The sequence below is a fragment of the Lepidochelys kempii genome, chromosome 7 (genome assembly GCF_965140285.1).
Source record: "Lepidochelys kempii isolate rLepKem1 chromosome 7, rLepKem1.hap1, whole genome shotgun sequence".
Lineage (NCBI taxonomy): Eukaryota > Metazoa > Chordata > Testudines > Cheloniidae > Lepidochelys > Lepidochelys kempii.
The window spans coordinates 75,396,520-75,421,736 of record NC_136386.1 but is presented as its reverse complement, the minus strand read 5'-3'; the positions used below and the strand labels follow the sequence as shown (position 1 = coordinate 75,421,736).

General features: G+C 40.3%; 1 protein-coding gene across 7 annotated transcripts in view; it reads left to right on the top strand.

The window, feature by feature from the left end:
- Nucleotides 1–8,130: 8,130 nt before the first annotated feature.
- CCSER2 (coiled-coil serine rich protein 2) overlaps nt 8,131–25,217 on the top strand; it is a 137,592-nt gene continuing 120,505 nt past the window's right edge. For 2 of the 7 annotated variants that reach the window (XM_073353364.2, XM_078853797.1), the window contains exons 1-2: nt 8,133–8,346; nt 22,089–23,571. In XM_073353364.2, the coding sequence (XP_073209465.2) occupies nt 22,128–23,571 (1,444 nt within the window). In that variant the 5' untranslated portion in view covers nt 8,133–8,346; nt 22,089–22,127. Of the gene's footprint in view, nt 8,347–8,698; nt 8,980–22,088; nt 23,572–25,217 lie in introns of all 7 variants that reach the window. The other 5 variants (XM_073353361.2, XM_073353363.2, XM_078853798.1 and 2 more) reach the window with 5 other exon arrangements.

Sequence of the window (25,217 nt, the reverse complement as noted above, 5' to 3'; positions counted from 1 at the left end):
GTTACGCACTGGTTCATCCAGAATCTGATGGAAGTGGGAATTGCAGCACAGTGGAATGCCCAGGAAATGTGGCTCCCACTTCCACAGAAGATAGATCTGTCACAACTAGAGCCATTTTCCATGGACCTTTGTCCCATGTATATTTCCTCCAAGGCTTTGAAAGCACAGCTATGTTTTCTTCTTTGCGGCTAGTGGCAGGTCTCCTGCTAACTGAATGTGTATGATATACCACTCCCTGCAGCAGAACTAATTTATGCTTAAATTGTGCAGTATAATTTATGTTTTCTAGAGACCGGAACATGGCATGTAGATTGAGTGTTCCTTGGCTATTCATAGCAGTGACCATGCCAAACATGCTTTTGTACCATATAATAGTCTCATGCACAACTGCTGTAGAGGAGCTTGTGGTGGCTGTGCAGTAGAAGTTGATGTTACTACATAACTCGGGGTCGGCAACCTTCGGCACATGGCCCATCAGGGTAATCCACTGGCTGGCTGCAAGACCTTGTCTTGACATTGACCATTTGCAGGCATGGCCCCGCGCAGCTCCCGGTGGCTGCGGTTCGCTGTTCCCAGCCAATGGGAGCTGCGGGAAGTGACGGTCCTTTTCCTTCCTTGTTTCTTGCTGTTCCCTCTTTTCTTTCAGACTGTTCCTCTCACAAATTTGGATTATTGTCATAGACCTTGTAGCCATTTAAGAATAACTAGACAGCAAGGGCAAGATTATATAGCCCTTACTCACCCATTGGAGTCAAAGGGACTATTCACATAAATAAGTGCTCAACAGCCTGAGAAAGGGTTCCACAACTTAGCCCCAACACTTGAAAGGTGTTGTTACTTATGTGTTTATTAGAGGTCCCAGAAAAAATTATTTAAATTGAATAGACACTTCTTGTTCCAAAAGAACATTTATATATAAGGTTAACGTTGTACAAAAAAAATACAGAAACATTTATTTTCAAAATTTCTGCTATACAAAACCTAATGGTACAACATAATAAATTAAGCTTGCTGTGAAAAATTACAGATATCTTTCCATTTAATAACTGATGCTCTAGGGTAGATTCAATGGTGGCCATGCAGTTACACCAATAATCTATTTCAATGCTTTTATGATGAATCTTAGATTAATCTCACTCTTCCTCATTTCATTTCACAAAAACTATAAAGAAGACATATGGTTGTATTTTAAAATGTTATTACAGAAAGGGGGCTGATTAAAAATAAGAGCAGCCTAAAACGTCCTGTTTTCGATTATTGCTGTTACTCTCACTATAAATGTTCATCTAGTGTTGCTGAGTTATGATGTTCCTCATTTAATATGCTAATTATATGCTAATATTTCCATCAGTTTTGGTCAGAAATTGCCTTTCAGGTGCATTTCAGAAGTTGAAATAAATAATGTTTCACATGCTGGGAGAGATCTCTGTGCTGTATAAAGCTGCACACCATTGATTATAAAATAACTTCACTCGACTTAATAATTAAAGAAAAAAGCCTGACTACCTTGGCTAGATATTGGGGAGCTACACAGGGATTAGAAATCCTATTCCCCACAATGCTGCCCTGCAGAGGAGATTTGCTTCATGGCTACCAGTCCAATTTGATGGGTGAAGTAGTCTTTTGGTCCCCAGCCAACCATCACATCAGATACTCTGGTCCTAGACCTCCCCAAAACTCCTAGCATGACAACATATGTTAAGCCCTCTGGAGCTGTGAATTCCACACACCCTCCCATAATCTCCACATATCCTACTCTCTTGGGCAAGTGGGAAAGAGAGGGGGAAGAATATTTGCCCATAAATGCAGAAAGCTACACTAGTGCTGCTTATTTTTCACATTACAAATTAAGTTCTTATCCAGGCGGGAAGACTCTGGAATGACTGGTCAACTAGTGAAACTGTGAGATCACAAGAGTCATGAAAGTGAAAACTGAAGAACTGGGCAGAGAGAGGATTTTTCATGAGACTGTTTAAAATTTTATTTTATTTGTTTTTGTTAAAATTACAGAGAGGGGGAACCTTTGTTAAGTATTCAACAGATTTGCCCTTTGTGGGATTATTGCTCACAGTACACATCCTTGAGACCACCCAGAAGTTCTCCAACAAAACAAAGGAAGAGCAGATTTGACATTATTGATCTTTCTAATGCTAAAAAAAAAAAGAAAAAAAAAGGAAAATAAATCTTCCGAGAATGACTTTTAGCAATTTAAAAGGTAAATTAAAAGGTACTCATAGAATTATGAAATGTCTAATAAACATACAAGAAATCAATTTACCATCAAATATGCCACTAATTCATATTTAAATAACAAAGAATTAATTAAAACATCATCATCTTCATTTAGGTGAGCTTCCTTTTAGCATAAATGTGTTAATAATATTACTTTAGCTTCATTATAAATAGAAAACATATTTTTAAATTGTTCATTTGCTTCAATTTTTCTAAAACAGCAAAAAAGCTTCAAAACCTAATGACATGAATTCAGGAAGAAAGGCCAAAAATTTCTTCTATAAATTCAAGTAGTTCTATTAGTAACAGGGAAAATAAAATCTTTTTATCTAAACATTATGTTATCCTTCTTTCTTCCCATTATGTTCATAATACTATGTTCCTGATCTCAAGGCCAGGCTAGAGTCACTATAAATATTCTATCTGATGTAGATGAAGCACATTGATTTAAGTGGGGAATATTTGAATAGCGTACCTCTAAAGAGCTGCCACAGTCAATGTGGGTTTGAGGATGAGCTCTTCTCACTCCTTAGAAAATGCCTCATGTAGCCAGCATAATATATAGCCTGTGACAGCTACAATCCTATTACTTGCCTTGTCATGGTGATGGTGTTCTTAATTGAATGTGAGAGTGGAAAAGGTGAGTGTCTGGCGCCTTATAACCAGCTTGCTCTGGGCAGAAGTGCCTCATTAGCCATGGTAGGCAGCTCACCAAGAAGGGACTCCGATTTCAAACCAAGAACATCAGGCCTGGCCAAATGGTTTGCAAAAATTGTGCCAATCACACATGCTCCATGGGTCTTCGTCTTTAGGGAGTATATCAGTAGAATGTCAGGATGTCTCCTGGAAACGGAGCACAAGTTCGTTGCCTGATGGCTGTGGAAAATGGAAAAAGGCTACTGCATTCTGGGTGCATAGCTGGTTAAAGAAGCAGGCCCAAGCACCATGTTTGGCTTCCCTGAGTGTGGGAACAACAACAGGGAAATCAAAAAAAGTAGCTGAGAAGCTGAAGAGAAGTGCAATGTTTTGTCGAGCGGAACAATGAGAAGCCAGTAAAAATAGATGGTATAGAATTTAAGTCTGTGCATTAAATTAGGGCTGTCAAACGATTAAAAAATTAATACTGATTAATTGCGTGATTAATCACACTGTTAAACAATAATAGAATACCATTTATTTAAATATTTGTGGATGTTTTCTACATTTTCAAATATATTAATTTAAATTACACCATGAAATACAAAGTGTACAGTGCTCACTTTATTTTTTATTATAAATATTTGCACTGTAAAAAACAAAAGAAAAAGTATTTTTCAGTTCACCTAATACAAGTACTGTAGTGCAATCACTTTATCATGAAAGTTGAACTTACAGATGTAGAATTATGTACAAAAAATAACTGCATTCAAAAATAAATCAATGTAAAACTTTAGCATCTACTAGTCCGCTCAGTCCTATTTCTTGTTAAACCAATCGCTTAGACAAACAAGTTTGTTTACATATGAAGCAGATCATGCTGCCTGCTTCTTGTTACGTCACCTGAAAGTGAGAACAGGCATTCACATGGCACTGTTGCAGCCACCATCGCAAGATATTTATACGCCAGATGCGCTAAAGATTCATGTCTCTTCATGCTTAATCCACCATTCCAGAGGACATGCGTCCAGGCCGATGACAGGTTCTGCTCGATAACAATCCAAAGCAGTGTGAACTGATGCATGTTCATTTTCATAATCTGAGTCAGATGACACTAGCAGAAGGTTGATTTTCTTTTTTGGTGGTTTGGGTTCTGTAGTTTCTGCATTGGAGTGTTGCTCTTTTAAGACTTTTGAAAGCATGCTCCACACCTCATCCCTCTCAGATTTTGAAAGGCACTTCAGATTCTTAAACCTTGGGTCGAGTTAGAAATCTCACATTGGTACCTTCTTTGCGTTTTTCAAATCTGCAGTGAAAGTGTTCTTAAAATGAACAACATGTGCTGAATCATCATCAGAGACTACTATATCATGAAATATATGGCAGAATGCAGGTAAAACAGAGCCGGAGACATACAGTTCTCCTCCAAGAAGTTCAGTCACAAATTTAATTAACGCATTATTTTTTTAATGAGCATCATCAGCATGGAAGCATGTCCTCTGAAATGGCGGCCGAAGCATGAAGGGGCATATGAACGTTTGCATATCTGGCAAATGTAACTACCTTGCAATGCTGGCTACAAAAGTGCCAGGCGAATGTCTGTTCTCACTTTCTGATGACATTGTAAATAAGAAGTGTGCAACATTATCTCCTGTAAATGTAAATAAACTTGTTTTTCTTAGTGACTGGCTGAAGAAGTAGGACTGAGTGGACTTGTAAGCTCTAAAATTGTACATTGTTTTGTTTTTGAATGCAGTTATGTAACAAATCTACATTTGTAAGTTGCATTTTCATTGTAAAGAGATTGCACTACAGTACTTGTATGAGGTGAACTGAAAAATACTATTTCTTTTATCATTTTTACAGTCCAAATATTTGTAATAAAAAATAATATAAAGTGAGCAGTGTACACTTTGTATTCTGTGTTTTAACTGAAATCAATATATTTGAAAACGAGAAAAACATCCAAAATATTTAATAAATTTCAATTGGTATTCTATTGTTTAACAGTGCGATTGAAACTGTGATTAAAACTACGATTAATTTTTTTGAGTTAATTGCGTGAGTTAACTGCCACTAATTGACAGCCCTAATTTGAATACTTTTATTCAGTGTTGAGTCATGGGAACGTGAATGTGGATGTTAGGAGCAAATGAAGAGTGCTTGGTGTAAACAGAGGAGTTGATGAGAATTTTATACAATATGTCACATAAACCAAAGAGCAAAGTGTAGAAGTTCATGATTAGGCCAGCCATGACATACGGGTCAGAATGCTGGCCAATGAGGAAGACAGAAGAACAACTACTTCCTACTTCCACTACCAAAATGAGAATGTGCAGGTGGATGCTGGGTAAGACAAAAACTGACATACTATGCAGTGAAACAGTATGACCCATGATGGAGGCAGGTCCCATCATGGAAAAGCTCAGGGAGTATCTGCTGAGATGGCTGGGTCATGTGAGATAACGAGATGTGAGATATGTTGGCCACAGAGTACAAGAGCTAGTAGTCAGAGAACAAAGAGCATGACGAAGACCTAGACAAAGGTGGTTCAAGAAGCTGAAGGAAGATATGAAGAAGGTTGGTTTCAGCTTAGATGTACTTGACAAAAATGCTTGGAGATGAGGAACAAGAACTGCCAAACTGGATTGATGGGACAAGGCGAAGGAAAAAGAGATTTGAGTAGCGTATGAAATACTTTTAGAATATGTAACAAAGGGTCAAATTTTGTAAGGGAATTCAATAAAGAGAAAATTCTTACAGACACTGCCAAAGGTTTTGGAATAACTAATTTTCTTGTACCCCCAAATTTTCCATACACACAATTTTCTGATGTACCAAAACATTATTTTTCATTAACCTTGCTAGAGATTTAGAGCTTTTACCCTACTGAAGTCAATGGCATCTTTTACATTGACTCCAGTAGCCTTTGAACCAGGCTCTTAGTACTCCCATTTTGCACTTGTGCTTCATTATGTCTTCTCTTAGAATTTTCCCATTTTTTCTATAGTTAAGGTTCTTTGATCCAGATCTTAAATATTTGATGAAACTGGACCTAATTTTGATTTAAAAAAATCAAATTAAGACTACAGAATTTGAATAGTTTCTAGTTAAACTTTTGAAGTGATTTATTTTGTTTAGGGGTTGATCTGTGAATAGCTAATTGAACTACTTCAACAGCAGTGGAGCCCCTATGGGAAATTGGGAGAAGACAACAAATCTGCTCCTCATATAACCAACGTGCTTTATACTGCAGTATTTGACTTTGTTTGGTCCAAGAAAGAGCAGCAGTGGGAAGGAGACATGGATTTTAACTGAATACTCTTTGTTTCTGCACACCTGCAGGGAGCATAGCAGGACACTCAGCTAGAAGGACCCAGAAACACTACTGGTGACTGGGATATAGTTATTTTATAGATCAGCAAAGTCCAGAGTGTATAGCCAGTCAACTACTTTTAGAAGAGATCTCAACTCAGGTTGAGATCCAGAATGGGCCAGAATCTTCCTGTCTTTTTGATTTTCAGGAAGTGCATGGCATAAAACTTTTAGAAGAGATCTCAACTCAGGTTGAGATCCAGAATGGGCCAGAATCTTCCTGTCTTTTTGATTTTCAGGAAGTGCATGGCATAAAACAGTCTCTCTTTCATAAAGTAGTGGCCCACCCTCTCTCTGTGTGGAGGGATGATACAGTATGCTTTAGTGGGGACAGTAAGGCTGCTTTATTGAACATATTAGGGGAAACCTAAGTTTATTCTGATGCAGGTAGTAGGTTTCCTGAGTCCTTATGCTTTTGGTGGTTGAAGCTGATTCAAAGGAAGAACGGTCTTGTGGGTAAGACAATGGGCTGGGAGTCAGGAAATTTGGAATTATTTCCTGGATTTGCTATCTTTGTGACTTTGCTAAATGACAATCTCTCTTGCTTCATTTTTCCCATTTACACCATGGGGATAATCATGCTTCTGAGATGTTATGAGGTTAAATGTATTAATAGATCAGAGGCACTCAAACTATGCCAATAAGTGGTATAGAAGTGCTTCAAGTGGGTTTATTTTTTTGAAGGACTCTGGGCTGGCCTCATACCAGAATTACTGGCATTTTCAGGATTGTTTTCAGGAGAACCTGGAGTCATAGGTGCTGGAAGTAGGAGTGCCGCCACACCCCCTGGCTTGAAGTGGTTTCCTTATATACAGGGTTTACAGTTTGATTCAATGGCTCTCAGCACCGCCACTGTAAAAATAGTTCCAGCATCCCTAGCTGGAGGCATTCCCAATAGCTGGACTGACAGCTGCAAACAGCTCTGACATCCTTGTGCAGTGTGCCCAACTTCCAGGCAGAGATTGCAGCAACTATGCTCATCAATTATAAGCATGCTTTTCTTCTCCATGGACACGCCTCAAAGCTTCTGAGTGGTCTTTCTTCTTCTCAAGGGAATGAGGAATCTGGCATGCAGAAAAATAAGATACTAAGAATGAGACACTTTGGTACTCCAAAACCACAAATAAAACTGAAGCAATGCAGATAAACAAATCACAGAAGCACTGAAATACACATACTGATGGCAAAAGCCAATCACTGAGGTATAGGTGCTGAATCACAGGCCTGAACTGAGGTAAACACAATTAAGAAGAGCAAAGAAGGGAGCTGGCTAGAAGTGGCAAGGGCAGGGCAGCCAAAGCAGGCTTGGCACTAAAACCGATGAAAAGCTGGCACAGCAATGGGAGAGCCAAGAAACTGACCAGACGGCGGCATGGGCGAGCACCGGTGTGCCACCCCAGCTGTCCAACTCTCTGCTCTAGGCAGGGCGTGGCGCCCCCCCAGGGGATCAGCATGGCGGGGCCCTGCCTGTACCAGGTACACGTGCTGAGAGGAGCTTAAGAGCACCATCTCCTACGAGCCCCCCACACGTACACACTGGGCCTCCTCATCCCGCACCCGGAGGACGCCAGGCAGGGTGGCCCGGCGCGGGAGCTGGGGAGAGTCTTCTGAACGGCCGTCGCCCCCCGCCCCCCCCGAACCATCCGGATGCGGGGGTCGGGTGTGTCAGATGCAGACCGCCCCAGCCCCCACGGGGAGGCCCGGCGTGGCCACACGCTCCTTCTCCCAGCGCAGGTTTGAGCCAGGGCGGGCGGGAAAAGCCGTTGAGAGAAATCGAACAGGAAAGACAGCGGCGCCCGCGCGCGCCCACGGGGCGAGGAAGGAGACGGAGTAGGACGGGCGCGCGCACGCCGCTTTCGGCAGCGGCTGCGCGTGCGCCGTAGCAGGCGCTTACCTCATTGTCAGCTGTCAGCCCCGGCCGCGGAGCGGGCCTGATTTCCGGGGGAGGGGCCAGAGCGCGAAGGACACTGCCCGGGTGTGCGCGGAGCCCGGCCCATCCCACCCCTTAGCTGCCAGGCGCTGCCGGCATTCATCCGAGACGGCGGGACGCGGAGCCCGGGCCCCGCAGGAGGAGACCGCACAGACCCCGACCCCATCCCTGTGGTGAGTGCGGCGGCGGCGGCGAGTGCAGCAAGACCCCTCCCCCCTACGCCGGGAGTACCGGGGGGCTGGACCCCTCCCCTGGGCTGTGGGGTTGGAGGTCCCTTCCCCACCCCTTGGCCGGGCGTCTTGCTGTCGATGCAGCCCTCCCATCTCGTGGTGCCTGGGTGGGTTGGGGCTTGGCTGTGATTTGCTGGCTGTGCCGGGGATGCTGCAGCATCACCAGGCTCCTAGGCCAAGGGGATGTGTCATGAAAAACATGAGCCGCCTGGGGAGGAGGGAGGCTCTCTCTGCATGATACGCTAATAGCAGGGCGCAGCCTTAACCTTTTATCTTGTCTGAATGTCACTTGCAGCAGCTGATGGCTTCGCAGCGTTGACTGCTGTGCTCCCTGTGCCAGAGGTGTGGCCATCGTGGGCCGCAGGGCTCTACACCAGGGTCGCCATGCCCGTGTGGGGCATTCTTTGGGGGCAACTGTAGCAGGATGATGAGTTAAAAGTAGCCTTGAGTGGTACACCGCTGCAATCACCTCTTCTCTATTTTAAACATGGCTTTTTCCTGTTGCTAACACCCACAGAAACAATAGAGGAAACCGCTAGTTAAGGCCCTGCTGAAGGAAAAGAATCTGTGCAAAGTGTGAGTCTGTGAGTTTGCCTGTGAGGAGCCCTTTGTAGGGTTGGGGTCTAACATGGGAAATGCACATGCCTGAAGTAAACAACCTGAAAAAATAGATAATCTTTTTCTCTGTCTTTCAGTTTTACTCTAGGGGTTGTTTGTAACAATAACAGGAAAATGGTTTTTGGAAAGAAATAAATTCACATTCCATTAATGAGGATAAGACCTTGCCTGTATCACCCATTGCCTTTTGTAACTTCATATTCAATCAAATGTACTTTAATGTGCCAATGCACTTAGGCAACATCAAACCCTAACCTTGACTTGGAGCAGCTCAAGCTCTGTCTTCAAACTGAGGGCTTGTCTAAACTACAAAATTAGGTTGACCTTCAGGTTCTGTGGTAATTAAAACAGCCATTCTATCCACATTACCCTCCTTCTGCTGGTAGTGTGCGTCCTTACCAGGAGCACTTGCACTGACTGAAGTGAGGCATTGTGAGGTACTGACAGCTGGAGTCTGGGGCACTGACCGCTCCAGCTGTGTGCTAGGCAGGGGCTCAATTTGACATCAGGGAACCTACCTGCAGTGAAATTGACATTCCTGTCAGTTTCACAGCTGCTGCTATTTCACATTTCTTCTCTGATTCCTGCTTGAACTAAAAGCAGCTGTGAAACTGACATTCTTGTCAGTTTCACCACAGGTAGACTCAGGGCTGTGAAATCCAGTCCTGTGCTGGGCTAATAGCTTGGGCTGTCAGATTTACAGCAGGGAGTGGGGGGCACTCCCACTGGGAGCCTTGCTGCTTGTCTGATTGCCTGGAGACCTGCTGCAGCCTCATGGGGAGAAGGAGAGTCCAGCTGCCTCCCAGTGAGGGATTTGGTGGGGGAAGGAGAGCCCAGCCTGGGCGATGACTGGGCTTGGGTGGTTCTTCTGCCCCCACCAATTCCTCACCATGAGTTGGCGGCAGGGCTCCGGACTGCCAGCAGGTGCTGTGAGTAATGCTGTGTCTACACAGACACACTTACCCTAATTACACTGACCTAAGTGCTATGCCTTTTGCAGAGGTGGAGTTATTAGGTCAATGTATGGGGCAGCTTACATCGGTGGGAACAGCATTCTAGTGTAGACACTGACATAGTTAGGTCACTGAAAGCTGCCTTATGTTGACCTTATGTTGACCTGGTCCGTAGCGTAGACCAGGCCAAAGATTGCAGAACTGAACGGGAACAATGCTGTGGCAGCATACTAGTGTCCAACACAGACATGAGGTAAAGAGGGGAAGACTAAAACATCATGACAGATACGTGGGCCAGTACTTGAGGTAACCACTTGCCTACACCACTCTGTAAAATTTATATTTAACACTTAACAAACAACATTTTCTCATCTCTTCCCATAATGAGAGAACTAAAAATATTTTACTCGTTGTCTACAATGGGTAAAAAACCCCAAAAACCTGTCAGTGGGCAAGTAGAATATTAGAAGGTTGCTCGTCATAGAAAAGGGAGTGAAACTTAGACTTCTAGACTTCGAAGCTGCAATTTGTTTATTTTGTAAAAGTTTTTTTTTGTTTTTTCGAAAACAAAAGCTGAATTCAGTGGTTAATTCACCAGCTTCAATTTGTCGGGAGTTGAAAAGAGTGCATTTGATGTATGGCTTATTGTTTAACTTGGCCTCAAGCGTGTTTTTGTGGGAAGACTCCTGTTGAAGCCGTTGAATCTCCATGCAATCATAGAGGTCCACTTGCATGGGTCAGCTTGTTGGATTGGTGCCTTAGCTCTTACCACGTATTTGCATGTTGTGTGTGAGCCTGGAGTGGTAAAATGCTGCTGCTGCTACTACTACTAATTCTGGTGCAACATGTAAGCTTTTATTCTGGTGCATTTTTATAGCACCAAAACCCAATACAAACCATGGAAATGTTTGTAAATTCCAATAGAAACAGTTTTTAAAAAACATTCTTCTCTAGTACTTTCCATTCCAAAGTTCAGCATTATGGTAGTGTTTAGGAACCAAAAAGTTACTTTTATAAACAAAAATGAAACTAATAAACTCTTGAAATTGAAAGGTTTCAGAATAGCAGCCGTGTTAGTCTGTATCTGCAAAAAGACCAGGAGTACTTGTGGCACCTTAGAGACTAACAAATTTATTTGAGCATAAGCTTTCGCTGTAGCCCATGAAAGCTTATGCTTAAATAAATTTTAGTTTCTAAGGTGCCACAAGTACTACTGGTCTTTTTGAATTTGAAAGAAATTCAAAATGTAGACAAACAGCATACATAGTGTAATGGATTCTGTGAAGGTAGAATTGATATATTTTAAACATTGGCTAAATATTGCAAAAGTGAGTGTCTAAAGTTAGGCACCTAGATATGGATATGTCTGGTTATTATTAATGTAAAGAATTTAAAAACATTATTATGCTCTTTTTATCCTTTGCTCTGTCAGAGCAGATAATGAAAATTGGTTAGTCTATTTTATTTTGTTCATAGTCAGTTTCATTATTAGGTTCCTACTGTTTTGGCTGCAATCATTGTAGGGTATTGTTTTGTAAATACAAATGAAAAACTACTTTGAACAAATAATGGGAATATTTTTACTTTGGAAATTTTCTATTTTTAGTCTTTATTAAACCTTGATTTTTTTAAAAAAAGAAACTCTAAATATTTATCTAAGGAGTTAGTAATGTAGTTACCATGTTTTCTCCCCCAGAAACATGACCTCAATCTGGTCAAATCACGCTTGAGTAACTTTATGTTTAGTCCCACTAAGTGTAATGGGACTACACACGTGTGTAAGTGTTTCTAAGAATGGGGCCTAGTATTTTCAAATCTGACTCTATCCCTTTTAAATGATTAAGATACTAGGAATTTGCCACTGACAGTGAAGAGGTAGCAGAGCTTCTGTAGAACTAGAAGCATCTTGCAAAAATCATGTCTAAATAATAAAAAAATCTTGTTTGCATAAGATAGCTAGAGTTCATATCTCTGGAAATGATAACCTTAATTTTATTCAGTGGATACATTTATTGCATATGCTACTGTGATACTGTCAATATGCTGAAGTGTAATCAACAGGGCTGTCTTTTTAACAAGAGAAAGGTATCCATGTTAGGTTTACATTGGGTGACTCCTTGCCAAAAAGGATGGTAAGGATATCAAATATCTAGTGGTGCTTTCTGTAATTAGGAGGCTAAAATGCATAATTTATTTTATTTCAATTCAAATAATAAAAAGATGCCTATCCAAAGCACTCTGGGCTGAATATGAGGACAGTATAATATGTGAGAAAACAGAATGAGGGATCAGTTTCTTGAATAAACTTTGGTAACTGGTAAATTTGTCATTAAAACATGTAAAGCATCTAACATGTTCATATATGAAAGCCCCTCTTCAATATATAGTATCTGAAAATAATTGGTATAGAAAATAAAACAGTTTGGTATAGCTGATTCTCCTTAAATTAAAGTAAAATTTGAATTACAACTTAATCTTATTTTTAAAAAAGTAATACAATGGCTGACACCTGGTGTAAATTTTGCCAACACTGGTTAAAGTTACACATAGGTTGTCTGTGAAAGAATAGTATCTTGTTACATTCCAGCTGTGGGTCTGTGAAGAGGATGTTTGTCTTTTGTGGCTTCATTTTCAGCAGCCAGTCATTAAATGACTTTTACAAGTATAGAAATCTATATGTTTTGAACTATGTATAGTAGTAACCTTTTTCAATTTACATACTACTGTTAGCTTCCAAAGTAGGTTGAAACACATCTTTCATTTTTCTATTGCAATTTTGCATAGTTTAGGTTGGAGTAGATGCACTCAAAAAAAGTATCCTGAATCAGAGGACAAAAATCTATACATATTTAGGGAATAATCTAGTTGTAAATATGGTTCAAATATAATTTGTACACAAGTAGAGCTATATGTGTGTGTATTTTAAATCTTGTGTATACTATTTTTGTTTTGAGTTCCTTCTGTTGAGGCACACTTTTACCTTGTTACTTAATCTGAGAGATTAAATGTGCTGAGCATTTAAGAGAAATTTTTGTTAAAACCAGTGTAGACAGCAGGAGATGGATCCTACAATAAGACTAAGTATATGGTAATTTTCTATTAATTATCACATCTTTGCCCTGAAGGTAATATCTGGCACCTGATTCATTTTTATAGTCTGTGTTATCACAACATTGTGTAATCTGGTATGACTGTGTGATGTTGTACAGTCTGAGTCAAACGCATACAGGAGAACCTCAGAGTTACAAACACCTTGTGAATGGAGGTTGCTCTTAACTCTAAAATGTTTAACTCTGAACAAAACGTTACGGTTGTTCTTTCAAAAGTTTACAGCTGAACACTGACTTAATACAGCTTTGAAACTTTACTATGCAGAAGAAAAATGCTGCTTTCCCTTTATTTTTTTTAGTAGTTTGTTTAACACAGTTCTGTACTGTTTTTGGGTCTCTGCTGCTGCCTGATTGTGTACTTCTGGTTCAAAATGAGGGTGTGGTTGACTGGTGTGTGCATAACTCTGAAGTTCTACTGTATTTGTCTTCATAGGACATAGGATGCTAACTGGCTAATAGTTAACTTTTTATTTTATTGTATGTCAGTATTTGTCTCTTAGTAACTATATTCTTACGCTTAAATTGGACATCTGTTGCTCAAACTTAATTTGGAAAATAAGTCCTGATACTGGATACAAATTACAAACCTCTGGGTACTTTCAATGTCATTGGTATTCCAAGCATCTGGTGAATCAATATGCATATCACTGCTGAGCTTTTAATTTTTTTTTTTTAATTCAGTAGTCAAAGCAGGACAAACTCTTTGTAATAATCTGAAGTCTAGTGTCTGGTGCTATCTAAGTTACTGTTCTCAGACAGACTTTCTGATATTTTTATTGGGCTATACCTTTCTGCAATGGTGGAATATCCTGAATCCTCTTCAACTTTTTTCTTTAAATTTACCACCATGAAGGCAGTCTGAATTTTTTGTTTATATCATTTTATAAGACAAATCAACACATGGCTTTTGAGTGGGAATTGATGCTGACAAGTTTCTTATAGTTAGTTAATAGAAAATGTGCCTGACAGTAGAGTACAGTGTTTTTTTTTCCTCACAAATCTTGTGTAATGTGAGTTGATTTTGGCAATGTCAATTACTTGATGCTAAGTCCACTTTTTAATACGACAATGTTCAATTCAACATCTTGAATTAAACTTGTTAGCTTTAGCCTCTTCTTTTAATTTTAATCCACTGTTCTATTATAGTGATGAAAAGCTTAAGGTGAACATGTGAATATATGAAAGGAAATAGAATATGTAGAAAAGTGAAACACAAGGCACTCAATATTTAAGGTTAATCCAGTTAGCCATTAAGATGCTTGGAAAATTATCAAAAAGAATTGCCTAATCTTATGAAGCTTGCAGAGTGGCTATATGCGGTGCCTGCTTATCTTGTTGCATGTCTTTTGAAAAACTTTGTAAATGAGTGGATCTAGTCAAAATAAAATACAAGAAAATATTGGTTATTTCTTGTTCACACACAGTATTCCCATTCCACACATTTTGTGTCTGCTATGGCAGGCTAGAAGGGAGGACCTCACTTGTGAGTCAGGAGAAATACTTGGTTTCAGCCCCTTCTTTTGCGAGAACACAGTTTAATTCTGCCTCTGCTGGTCTGCAAATTTCCTGCTCTCTCAGTGAGCACAGAAATACTTTAAACTTATTTCACTTTTGGCTCTCTTCCCTGTCTTTCCTTCCTAAGAAATTTTGTCCACTGGTCCAGTGGGAGGTTATAAATTTTTATATTTTCCTATTTTCCTATTGTGTACAACCAGTTAGGACTTGGTGGGGTCTCTGCTATCTGTGTGAAGTAACTCAACATTGCCATAGTCTCCCAAAATGGTGGATTTGTACATTTTATATAAAGACATGACAGATTGACTGGTCACAGCAATATTTGTATTCTCACAGTTCTTCTGTGTTAGAAATGCAAAATGGAGTCTTGTCTTGGCAGTCATACTTTGCCCAATATCTTTGTGACATGAAATTAATTCTGGAAGTGCCATCTTTGGCAGCAGTCCATTCATGTATGACCATCCTGATGATACTTCAGATTATATAAACCTATTTGTCTCCTGGGATGACTCTGGCTTAAATCAGATCTGCTGGTGAGGACTTAATTCTTGGGGTGTGATTTTGGTAAAGTAAGGCTGGCTATGGTTGTACAAGATTTCCCTTTACTTGCATAAATATGGAACAAAGTTTACCTGTAAATAGGCAGCTCCTGCAAGGCGTCTATTAGCGAGTGTATGTGTAGGTCTCGCATTGTGAAGGAACTCCACAGATCCTCCCTTGGCTTACTTGTGCGTCATTCCTAGTGATCAACTTTGATCATAGAAATTAATGCTCAGTTTCCTGCATGTGCAGGGAATTTCTTCTAACCCCATACCTGTTAATTTCAGGTTTGATATCCATTTTCAATGGACTGTCTTACTAAAAGATATTGCTTTCCTTATACCTGACACATTCAGTGATTAAACTTCTTGGATTAGCATTCATTGCCTTATGTCTCATGACACATAGTTGTGGTCACACATCTGTATGTTACTGCGCTGAGAATAATGTTCAGTTAGCTCACTGAATCTTAACGAAGCCCAACTATTGACTTATCCTAGAATCCGCATCTGGAACAGGCTTCATCTGTAGGAACATCCTAACTTTGTCTATTTAGATATGGCTGAATCTCTTTCAGAATTCTTATGAATTCTGGTTATGCTTACCTACCATAATCATTAGGTTGCTTACCAGCTCAAAATATAGTAACATAGGAGTAATCTGATGTTTAATTAAAGCATTATTATGTGGATTCATGCATCCGATACCATCCTTAGGTTTTTTTAGTTAATGTTCTCACTGAGACCAGACTCTCTCATTTTACAACTTGGTTAAAAAGCAGTTCTAGACTGAAAGATGACTGTAGATCTTAAAACACTTGGAGATCCACAATCAATCTCATTAGAGCCTTATCAGCGTGCCCACTTTTCAATTAAAATGTCATTTCTAGCTGTCGTCTTTGCATACATAACCTGGATTTTGAAGCAAGCTGATCTTGTTTTGTGCATGTCCATCATTTAATAAAGATTTTGCTGGCTGAACTTGGCTATCCGTGATCACTGAACAATCTTGTTGACTTCAGTGGGCTTGTAGAAGTATAACTGACTGGAATTTAGAAAACAATTTTGGTGATACAAAGTAGCAATGGAATTCTCTCAGGCATTGCAGCGTGAACAGGAATACAACAGTAAACTTGCTTAATCTCACAGGTGGCACCAAATACACATTAGAAGCAGAGCTATTGTGCTTTTTATTATAGTTGTTCTTCACAAACATACTTTAAGGCTGGTGTGATGCCTTCATAACAAGTAGGCCTTCCATGGACTAGCTTCTAGCAATATGAACACTGATTAAGTCCATTATTTGGTTGTGAGAAACCTGTGCTTGATAGTTATTTTATTGTGATCCTTGTAGAGCTTATTGTTAGGAACTTCCTCAAAATCTTGAAGAGTAGGAATGTATTAATAGTAGATCTTGAGGAAAAGAAATAACATATTTGTCCTTTTTTTTTTTTAAGGTATGAAATTTTAATATTCTCATTCATGCACTCACCTTTCTTGTAGAGTAGGATTCATGCTGACTCTTGTAAATATTTTTCCTGCTCTCAAAGGTAGTAGCAGCGAAAGGGACTATTATATTTGCCCTTGTGTTTTGGAAGTGGAATGTAAAAGAGGAACATCTTTCAAAACCTCATTGCTTTGGGAGCCCCCATTTGGGTCTTGTGAAAATTATTGCAGGTAATTTTTCTTAGTGATGGTCAGAATAGTAGGTAGGAAAGACTTGGGGTGGAGTATGGTATCTTTATTTAAACAAACAAAGAGAAACAAAAATCCACAAGTGGAGATATTTAGGATTTGTTACAGAAGTCTTCCAACTTCTTGGAGATCTTTTAAATATATTTCTGTTTAACATTTCCAGACTGTTGGTTGTGTTGCTGACTAATAAACATATTATTTCTCAACTTTGATGTTTTTAAACCTGGGCTCCATTTGCTAATACCAAAATATGTTGTATTCTGCAAATCAATAGTTAAAATAGGTGAACAGAAACACTATTCTGAATGTTTCCTTGATTTTTTTTAAATGTAAAAAAAAAAACAATATTTGAAGCAAACATAACCAATCTTCAATAAAAGTTTATCTTTAATGAGACTAGGCAATGTCATTTCTTTATCTGGCGGAGGAGAGTCAGAGATGAATGTACAAAGTTCATGTCGTTCAGTCTCAAATTACCATCTTCTTGTGTTAGTGCTGCACAGTGAACTCCAAAGCTGTTTTTACAGGCTTTTTTTCTTTCTCTTAGCTGTGAAACATATTACTATATCCTGACTTCCGTTGAAAATTTCAATCCCCATTCACTTCTTGAATGTATCATTTGTAATCCTCTGTTGGAAAGGCGGCTTGTTGGATGCACCGTCATACCTAAATTCCCTAGTCTTATACAATTCAATTATTTATGGCTCTCAACTTTTTATGCATATATAAAAAGCATTCTGGCTCTGAGAACATAATGCTGCTGTATCAGTCCTGAAAAGAGAGGAGAATGGGAAGAGTCAAAAGAAGGATGTGCTATTCTCCTCTCCCCACACACACTTGTTCCAGCAATACCCTGAGATAATTTTTTCATAACCTGTTTGTTACGATGACCAAAAGTCCATGGTCAGTTCTGATCTTAGCTTCTTGCATATTGCTGCCATTATCTCCAGATTTCCCCCCCCCCCCCCCCCCGCATTTAGAAAAAAATCTATATACTCTGGCAGCATCTTTAGGCTGTTTATTGAATTGCTGACTAAGCTTATGCACAGCTGCTGAGCCAGGGACTCTTTAGTTTATGAAGTATTAAAAATACTGTTTCACTTAAAATATGACTTACAAAAATGAACTTGTTAACCTTTTCCATGATTGTTAATGAATGAATAGTATGTACGGTAGGACAGTTAAAGCTTGAGTACATTAAAATACAGAATTTATGTACTTTTAATGTGACCTACATTTTATCATCTGGGTCGTGGTAACTGGAAACTACAGTAAAAGACATGGCTTGAGATTAGTTTAACTGTTTGTCCTTCATTTCCATGATGGAGGCAGCAGAAACAGTAACAGGACACCTACTCTGACCATCAGTATTCCATATCTATTATTTATTGTTTGTAATGCTAATTTGAACAGTTATTATGGTAATCCTGTCTTCCTGAGCCATCTATTCTGTAAATACAAGATGAAGGTGATGTGAACCCCAGACTTCGACGTCATTGTGATGGTCTTAATTTGTTAATAAGTAACTTTAAATAAGCTTTTCATTGTTGTACTGTTCCTGTTGCCTACATCTACATCTTGTCACAATCTTTTAAACAAACTTCAAGTCTGTGATCTTTCTCAGGACTGAGAGTCACCCTGTTACCTCCTGTCTCCAATGAGAGGGAGTCTCTCTTGTGGTAGCTGCGTGTCAGCTTTTTGGCACCTGTCAGCCCTTCAGCCAGTCAGGCATTCTCCTGTGGACATATGCCAGCCCTTCCTTCTCCAGGCAGTTTAGCAATAGATGCGCCTCAATCCCCAAATCTCTTTGATCATTCCCCTGGGATGTCCATCCCGTGACACTAACTACTCACAGAATTTCCAGATCCTCTGCACCCAAAGGTGTACCATACCCTAATTTACCAGTTTTACCTTAAACTACTGCTCCTGTAAACCACACAACACTTATGAGCCCTTAAATAAACCTCCTTTTGTTTCATTATATGAAAGAATAAAGATTTAACTAGAAACCAGAGAGTGGTGGAAACATGTTCTTACAAAACAAAACAAAATCATAAAGCGTGAATTTGTCTCTACATTTATCAATGGTTTACTTTATTAGATAAAGTAGATTTTTTTTCCTCTCCAAGTTCAGTCTGTTTAGAAGCTGGCTAGTTTATCAATAACTAGAAAGAAATGTTCATGAAAGCATCCCTTCCGTCAGGGGTTTCCCTCAGTGAATGGATTCAGATTGCCTTTCTTTACACTGTTATACTGAAAACAGTCTTTCATGTCTATTCACAGGCCGGATGAACCTCTGCCTTGTTGTAGAGTTTCTTTTCTATATTTAAGAGGCTTTGATTGTTTGTTGTTTCTCATGGTTTTTCATTGACTAACTGTTCCGGGATGTGGCAAGGGTAGACCATAGAATCTTGCATTACCTCACCAGCAGACTCGGGCGGGGTGACTTGAATGAGCCATCATTCAGACACATTATCTCCTGGTGGCCAATTTCTACTCCAGACCATAAAGCATATTTTTAGTATAAATACCGTACATTATTCCTTAAATGTAACGCATATATACATCTTGCAATGGCTGATCCTTGACAAGTTATGAGCTTTCTGAGGATACCTTTGCATGATATTCATTATGGAAAAATAACCTGTAAGATGTGTTTGGTGCAGTGAGTTTGTCAGGTCTGAGATGAACGTTTGCAAGGACCAGAGGACCCTTTGCCAAGGGGTGTCTGTGGGTATGGCTCCACAGCAAAAAACAAAAAAAACCAAAAAAAAACCCCCAAACCCATGGCTAGCCAGTGCCAGCTGACTTGGGCTTGCGGGGTTCAGTTTACGAGACTGTTTTCATTGCTTTCGGGCTCAGGCTGGAGCCTGAACTGTGGGACCCTCCCACCCCACAGAGTCATAGAGCCTGGGCTCTGGAATCCTCCCACCCCCAGGCTCCAGCTGTATAGACATACCGTGAGTCACGAAGTCATACAAACAAGCTGTTTTATAGGTAAAATGGGGTAAAAAGGATTGAAGAATTTCCCTATGTTCCATATTATTAAAATTGTCTGGGAGGGGGAAGGGAAGAATGTCTGGCACAGAGCGTATGAGAAACTGAAGCTGAAAAGAACTTGTTTTGGTTTTGAACTGGGGACGGGTAAGAAGTTGAGTAAGAAGAGTCCAGTTCTGTAGAATGGAAAACAGTCTTACAGGTGATTTGCAAATGATTTTTAAAATATTAGGGTGGTTGTTTTAGCTCTACTTCCTTATCATGAATAAAGGAGGCCTGTAATTTCTTCTCTCCAAAAATATAAAAAAAAATCTTAGCTTTTAACCTTAAAAGATATCAAGGATGTTAACTCTGGACTTCCCTGCCTTTGTTGAAGGCATTTGTGGGTGAGGGATTTGCCTTGGATCTGATGTATATTTTGAATCCTGCTTAGCTGAGCGGGCAGAGGTTGTTGAATCTTTAACGAACAGAAGCTTCTAAATTTTCATTGGACATTGGCATTAAATACATAGATATTAAAAATTTTAAGTGCACTAAATATTTTTCCTCTGTTTCTCAAATTTCAGTGTCTTGTGATGTTGGCCATGCTCTAGAGCAGAATTTCTAATGATGTCCTAGAATTTCTAATATTAAAGGAGGGTTTGGGGAACCTGTCTTCTGTTTGTTTAAAAGATAATAAATAAAATCTTATGCATAATGAGAAACTAAGACTTGTGCCCATTCTTGCTATTTGACTTTGCAGGCAACTCATCCACAAGTATTAACATCACACTCAGCCAGTCTTAATGTTAAATCCTGTGGAATGCTATTAAAAAAAGTTGCACATCTACCGAATAAAAATTACGTAATATCAGAGATCAATAGCCAAAGAATTTTCAGGGAAGTCTCCAAAACTACTAACGTGCCAAAAAATTCTATATAACAGACGGCATTTTGCAATGCATAGCATATGCCATCTGCTATCATTTACAAAGTCACAGTATACAAGCCATACTTACCAACAGCAATCAAAAAGTCCCAAAAGATCAAGTACACTACACCAAAGTAACTTGTTGGTCGGGTTTGCGAGCTCAATACCTGTACTTCAGAATATTGTCCTTTCTCTTTGACTCTCTTGTCCTCCGTTCTGGTGCAAAGTTGCTGTAAACATATTCACAATTTTAAACTTTGGCTTTCACTTGGCTAAAGGGTAATGATGGCAACTCTGTACACACTTAGTTTTATTCATTTGTGAAATTACAAGTGCTGCAATTTTGGGTGACTGCTCATGTTGCTCAAAGTTCTGAAATACTGAATGAGGTGCTTGGAGTTCTTGTTGCTGAACCATCGGGACCTTTGTTCAGCTTCTTGAGTGGATAACTACCTATAGGTCTGATATACTCTAAGAGGTTATTGAGAGGGAAGCCATGCATATGGGACAAGAACGGACAACTCAGAAAGTGTCCCTCCTTCACCAAGCCAGGCAGCGATGGCATTGTCCTCAGTGCAGTACAAATGGCTTGTGTTTGTGTTAATTCAGATAGAAGTCCAGAGATTAGGTGGATCAGGACGAGTCAGGGGTATTTAACTTCCAGTTGGAGAGCACAGTAGTTTTCCATGCAGTCTGGAGTCTACCAGGGAGCTGGGGCTGGTGGGTAAGGAAGAAGGAAGATTTTGAAAACTAGTTCCTATCAGAATCTATACTGCAGTTCTCACAAGTCAGTGTTGCCAGTTCATGTGACTTATTCGTGAGTCTTTTTTGATATTTTAAGTTGTTTTTTCATAAAGCTCCAGATGCTGAAATCAAGTGATTGCATGAGAAATTGAGCATTCATTTTAAAATAATAGTTTTTAACCTGCCTTCATGCAGAGAAAAGCTTGAAAAATTAAAATTAACTGTATCTTAAAGGCTTAGGAACCAGAGGGCAAATTAAAACATGCAACACTTATTTTTAAATCAGTCATGGTTTTTTGTGTGGCCTGCCACTGAGTTTTAACACTTGATGTTGGCAATACTGCAAATGATCCCACCCTTTTAGTAAGATGGCTACCATTAGCAAGCTGTTTCCAGTTGTAGTTGAAACATTTTGTTTGCTATATGTTGCACAATTGACTAATGGTGGATAGAACATCTCTAGAAACTCATGAAATATATATAGGTAAACTGTGTTTTTCTGATATAATTAGGCATCCATGTGTCATTTATAATTTTTAGCTGTATTGTGTTCTCCTGAGTTGTTAATTCAAGTGTAATATTTTCTTCTTTTTCATTTCCACAGAATCAAGAAACTTTCAAGGACCAATGAACCCCATAGCTCATGGAAGAAAAAAATCATATCAGGACATCCTTGGTTTCCAAGTTACCGAAGTACGGAACAAAATCTTTAGGGAGCACCCTACAGCCAATGCCAAATAGGACAGCTGTTCCCTTGTCAGGGAATTCTCATAGCAGTCGTGGCAAAAATTGCAGCAAGCACAATGGCACTGTTCATATGTCTTCCTTTGCTTTTAGCTGGCAAAAATCAAATAAATATCAACTTGGTGATCAAAGTGGTGGTGAGTCTAACTCTGCCCAGAATTCCAATGAAAAACTAGATGATTCTGAGAAGTATCCTCCTTCTCAAGGAGGATTTGGGAAAGATGTGCTCAGGGTGGGTTTGAACAGCACCTCTTCAGTAACATCAAAAACAGCAAAGCAAGTCAACATGTTTGTGTCCTCTACAGAAGAATTAAACCAAAAGTCTTTGCCTGGACTGTCTAGTTCAGCGAAATTTACCAAAGGTACGTTATTTGGCAGGACTTCGTATTCTGGAATCAGTGCTCCAAAATCACATTTAAATGGGTTTTATGGAAATAGGCCATCTGTAGACTTGCAGAAGTGTAGAATTAACTCCAATGCCACCAGAACCAGTTCAGGAGAGAGTTTGGCGCAATCCACAGACAATGCTAAATCTTTTTCCTGTGAAAAAATGGGTAGATCACAAAGTTTTTCACATTCCATTCAGAATTCTTTCCTATCTGCTGCATCCTTAACCAGATCACATTCCTTTAATAAAGCTGTAGATCTTACAAGGCCTTATCAAAAACAGCACCTGGCTATTAGAGCGTCTCAGAGGTCAACTCTGTTGTCAAGAAATGCCCAACAGTTGGATCTACCTAGTGGAAATGAACCTTTAAGGTATGGATTTACCAGGCCATACACTTCTATATCAACCTCTGGTTTAAAGAAGCCACCGCTCTCAAATGGATCCGGGGCATCATCCTCTTTGGGGTATGGTATGGGTCGTCCTTCTTTACTGAAACCTACCAGACAGCCGTTTACTGGAAAGATCATTGTGGATGACAGCAAAAGTACAAGTACTGACATGTGCATAGTGAAGGTCTCTGAGGTTACAGTAAATGTCAACGGAGCCATTGAGAAAAAAGACCTAGAAAATGACAGTCAAAGAACAGAATGTGGTGAAGCCCTTCATGACAGTCTGGGGAAGCATGGCTCTAAAGTCATATGCATGAATGATGATGTGGATGAAATATCCATATCTTCCTTGTCCTCTTCTGAGAAGAATGACTTGAGTGAAGACTTCAGCGATGACTTTATAGATCTAGAAGATTTAAACAGAAGAATACAAGTGAAGCAAGAAGAAGTCCCTATTGAAGAGTTATTGCGTGGAGGTGCAACACCAGTAGATCCAGTCACTTCTCTCAAGGAAAGTGAAAGGCCTCATTGTAACACCGATGAATGGCTAGATATAGATGTTTCTGGTAAATATTTTGTTGTACTCTATTTATTTGTCTTATTACTCCTGAGGGCGTTCAGTGTCAAAATTGAAAATTCTGCATCAAAGAATTAAAAATTGTGCGCACAATATTTTAAAATTCTGTAAGTTTTATTTGTCAATAAATAAATGCAGAGGCTCTAGCATGGCAGTAGGGAGCACAGGCCACTAGCTGTACGAAGGTGGGAGATCACCCTGCAACCTCTCCATCCCCCCTTCCCAGAACACAGACTCAGCGGTGAGGCTGCACCTGACCCTGACACAGCACAAAGCATGGGCTTGCCCCAGAAACACCCTGGGACCCTGCCGGTCTGCACCAGGTGTGGGGTAGGCAGGATCCAGGTGTGTGTGGGGGATCCAGGTGTGGGGCGAGACGGTTCTGTGTGGGACAGTCTGGGTGCAGGCAACGCAGTGGGGTGTCTATATGTGGGAGGATCTGGATGCACGGAGGCTTATTGTGCAGGGTTCCAGGTGGAGGGGCAATGGGACTTTTGTAGACACTTCCAGGTGAAAGTTGTTGGGCTCAGCAGTGTGGGTCTGGGGGAGGGGTGTCTCAGCAGGGGGCCTGGGTGTTGGGGGAGTGGTGCTTTGTGGGTTGGGGGTCTGGGTCCAGCTAATTGGGGGTCAGTGGCGTGGGGTCCATGTGCGGGCTCAGGGTGGTGCATAGGGGTGGGGCTCATCAGGGTCGGGGTTTGAGAGCAGGGGGCTCAGTGGGGAATGGTCTGGGTTCAGGAGTGGGGGTTCAGAAGGGGGTCTGGGTGCAGAGGGGCTCCAGATGCAGGGGTTGAGGTTCTGTGAGGTTTGGGTACGGAGGGCTAGGGGGGTTCTGGGTGTATGGGGTGGGGTTTGGTGGGGGTGTCTGGGTATGGGAGATCCAGATGCCTGGGGGTTGGGCAGATAAGGGAGCAGCTCCTGTACAGTGAGCCTTCCCCCCACAGCTGAGGAGTGATGGGGAGCAGGAAGTAGGGGAGGATGCTGAGCTTCCTGCAGCTGGGGGAGGTTTCTGGGGGTGGATCTGACACAGCCCAGGCCACTCCTTGCAGAGGAAGAGGAAGTCCCATCCTCTCCTGCCTCCAGCCCAGCTAGCAGCTGCTCCCAGCTCAGGTAGAAGCCACTGGCTGTGGTGTTCCCAGCCCTATGGTGGTTTACCTCTCCTTTGGCTTCTGTGGGTGTCTGAAACGATGTACCTGCACAGCTAGGGAGTGGTACATGACTGCTCTTGCAGTTTTCCTTTGCTTCTCTGTCAGAAAGTCATTTTTCTGCGGGGAAGCAAAGATATCTGCATGGGACATTAATTCTGCACATGCGCAGTGATGCAGAATTCCCTCAGGAGTATCTTATGTAGAGAAATAAGTTTCTGTTTGAAATACTAACTTGTTTGTAAGTATTTCTAATTTATCTAAATCATCGTAAAGTAAAACTAGTTTTTCTATATTCCCAAATTAGTTGTATTAAGTCCTATATAAATTATTATTAATGATTGATAAATGATCCCTGGCCTTGGATACTGTATTTTCCAGTCTTCTGTACAAACATTGAATACTACTAATATAAGATGTTAAACTGAGTTGTCGTCCAAAAGAAAAACTCTTGTTCTGTTTTAGATATTTTTAGAAAGGAAAAACTGACAGT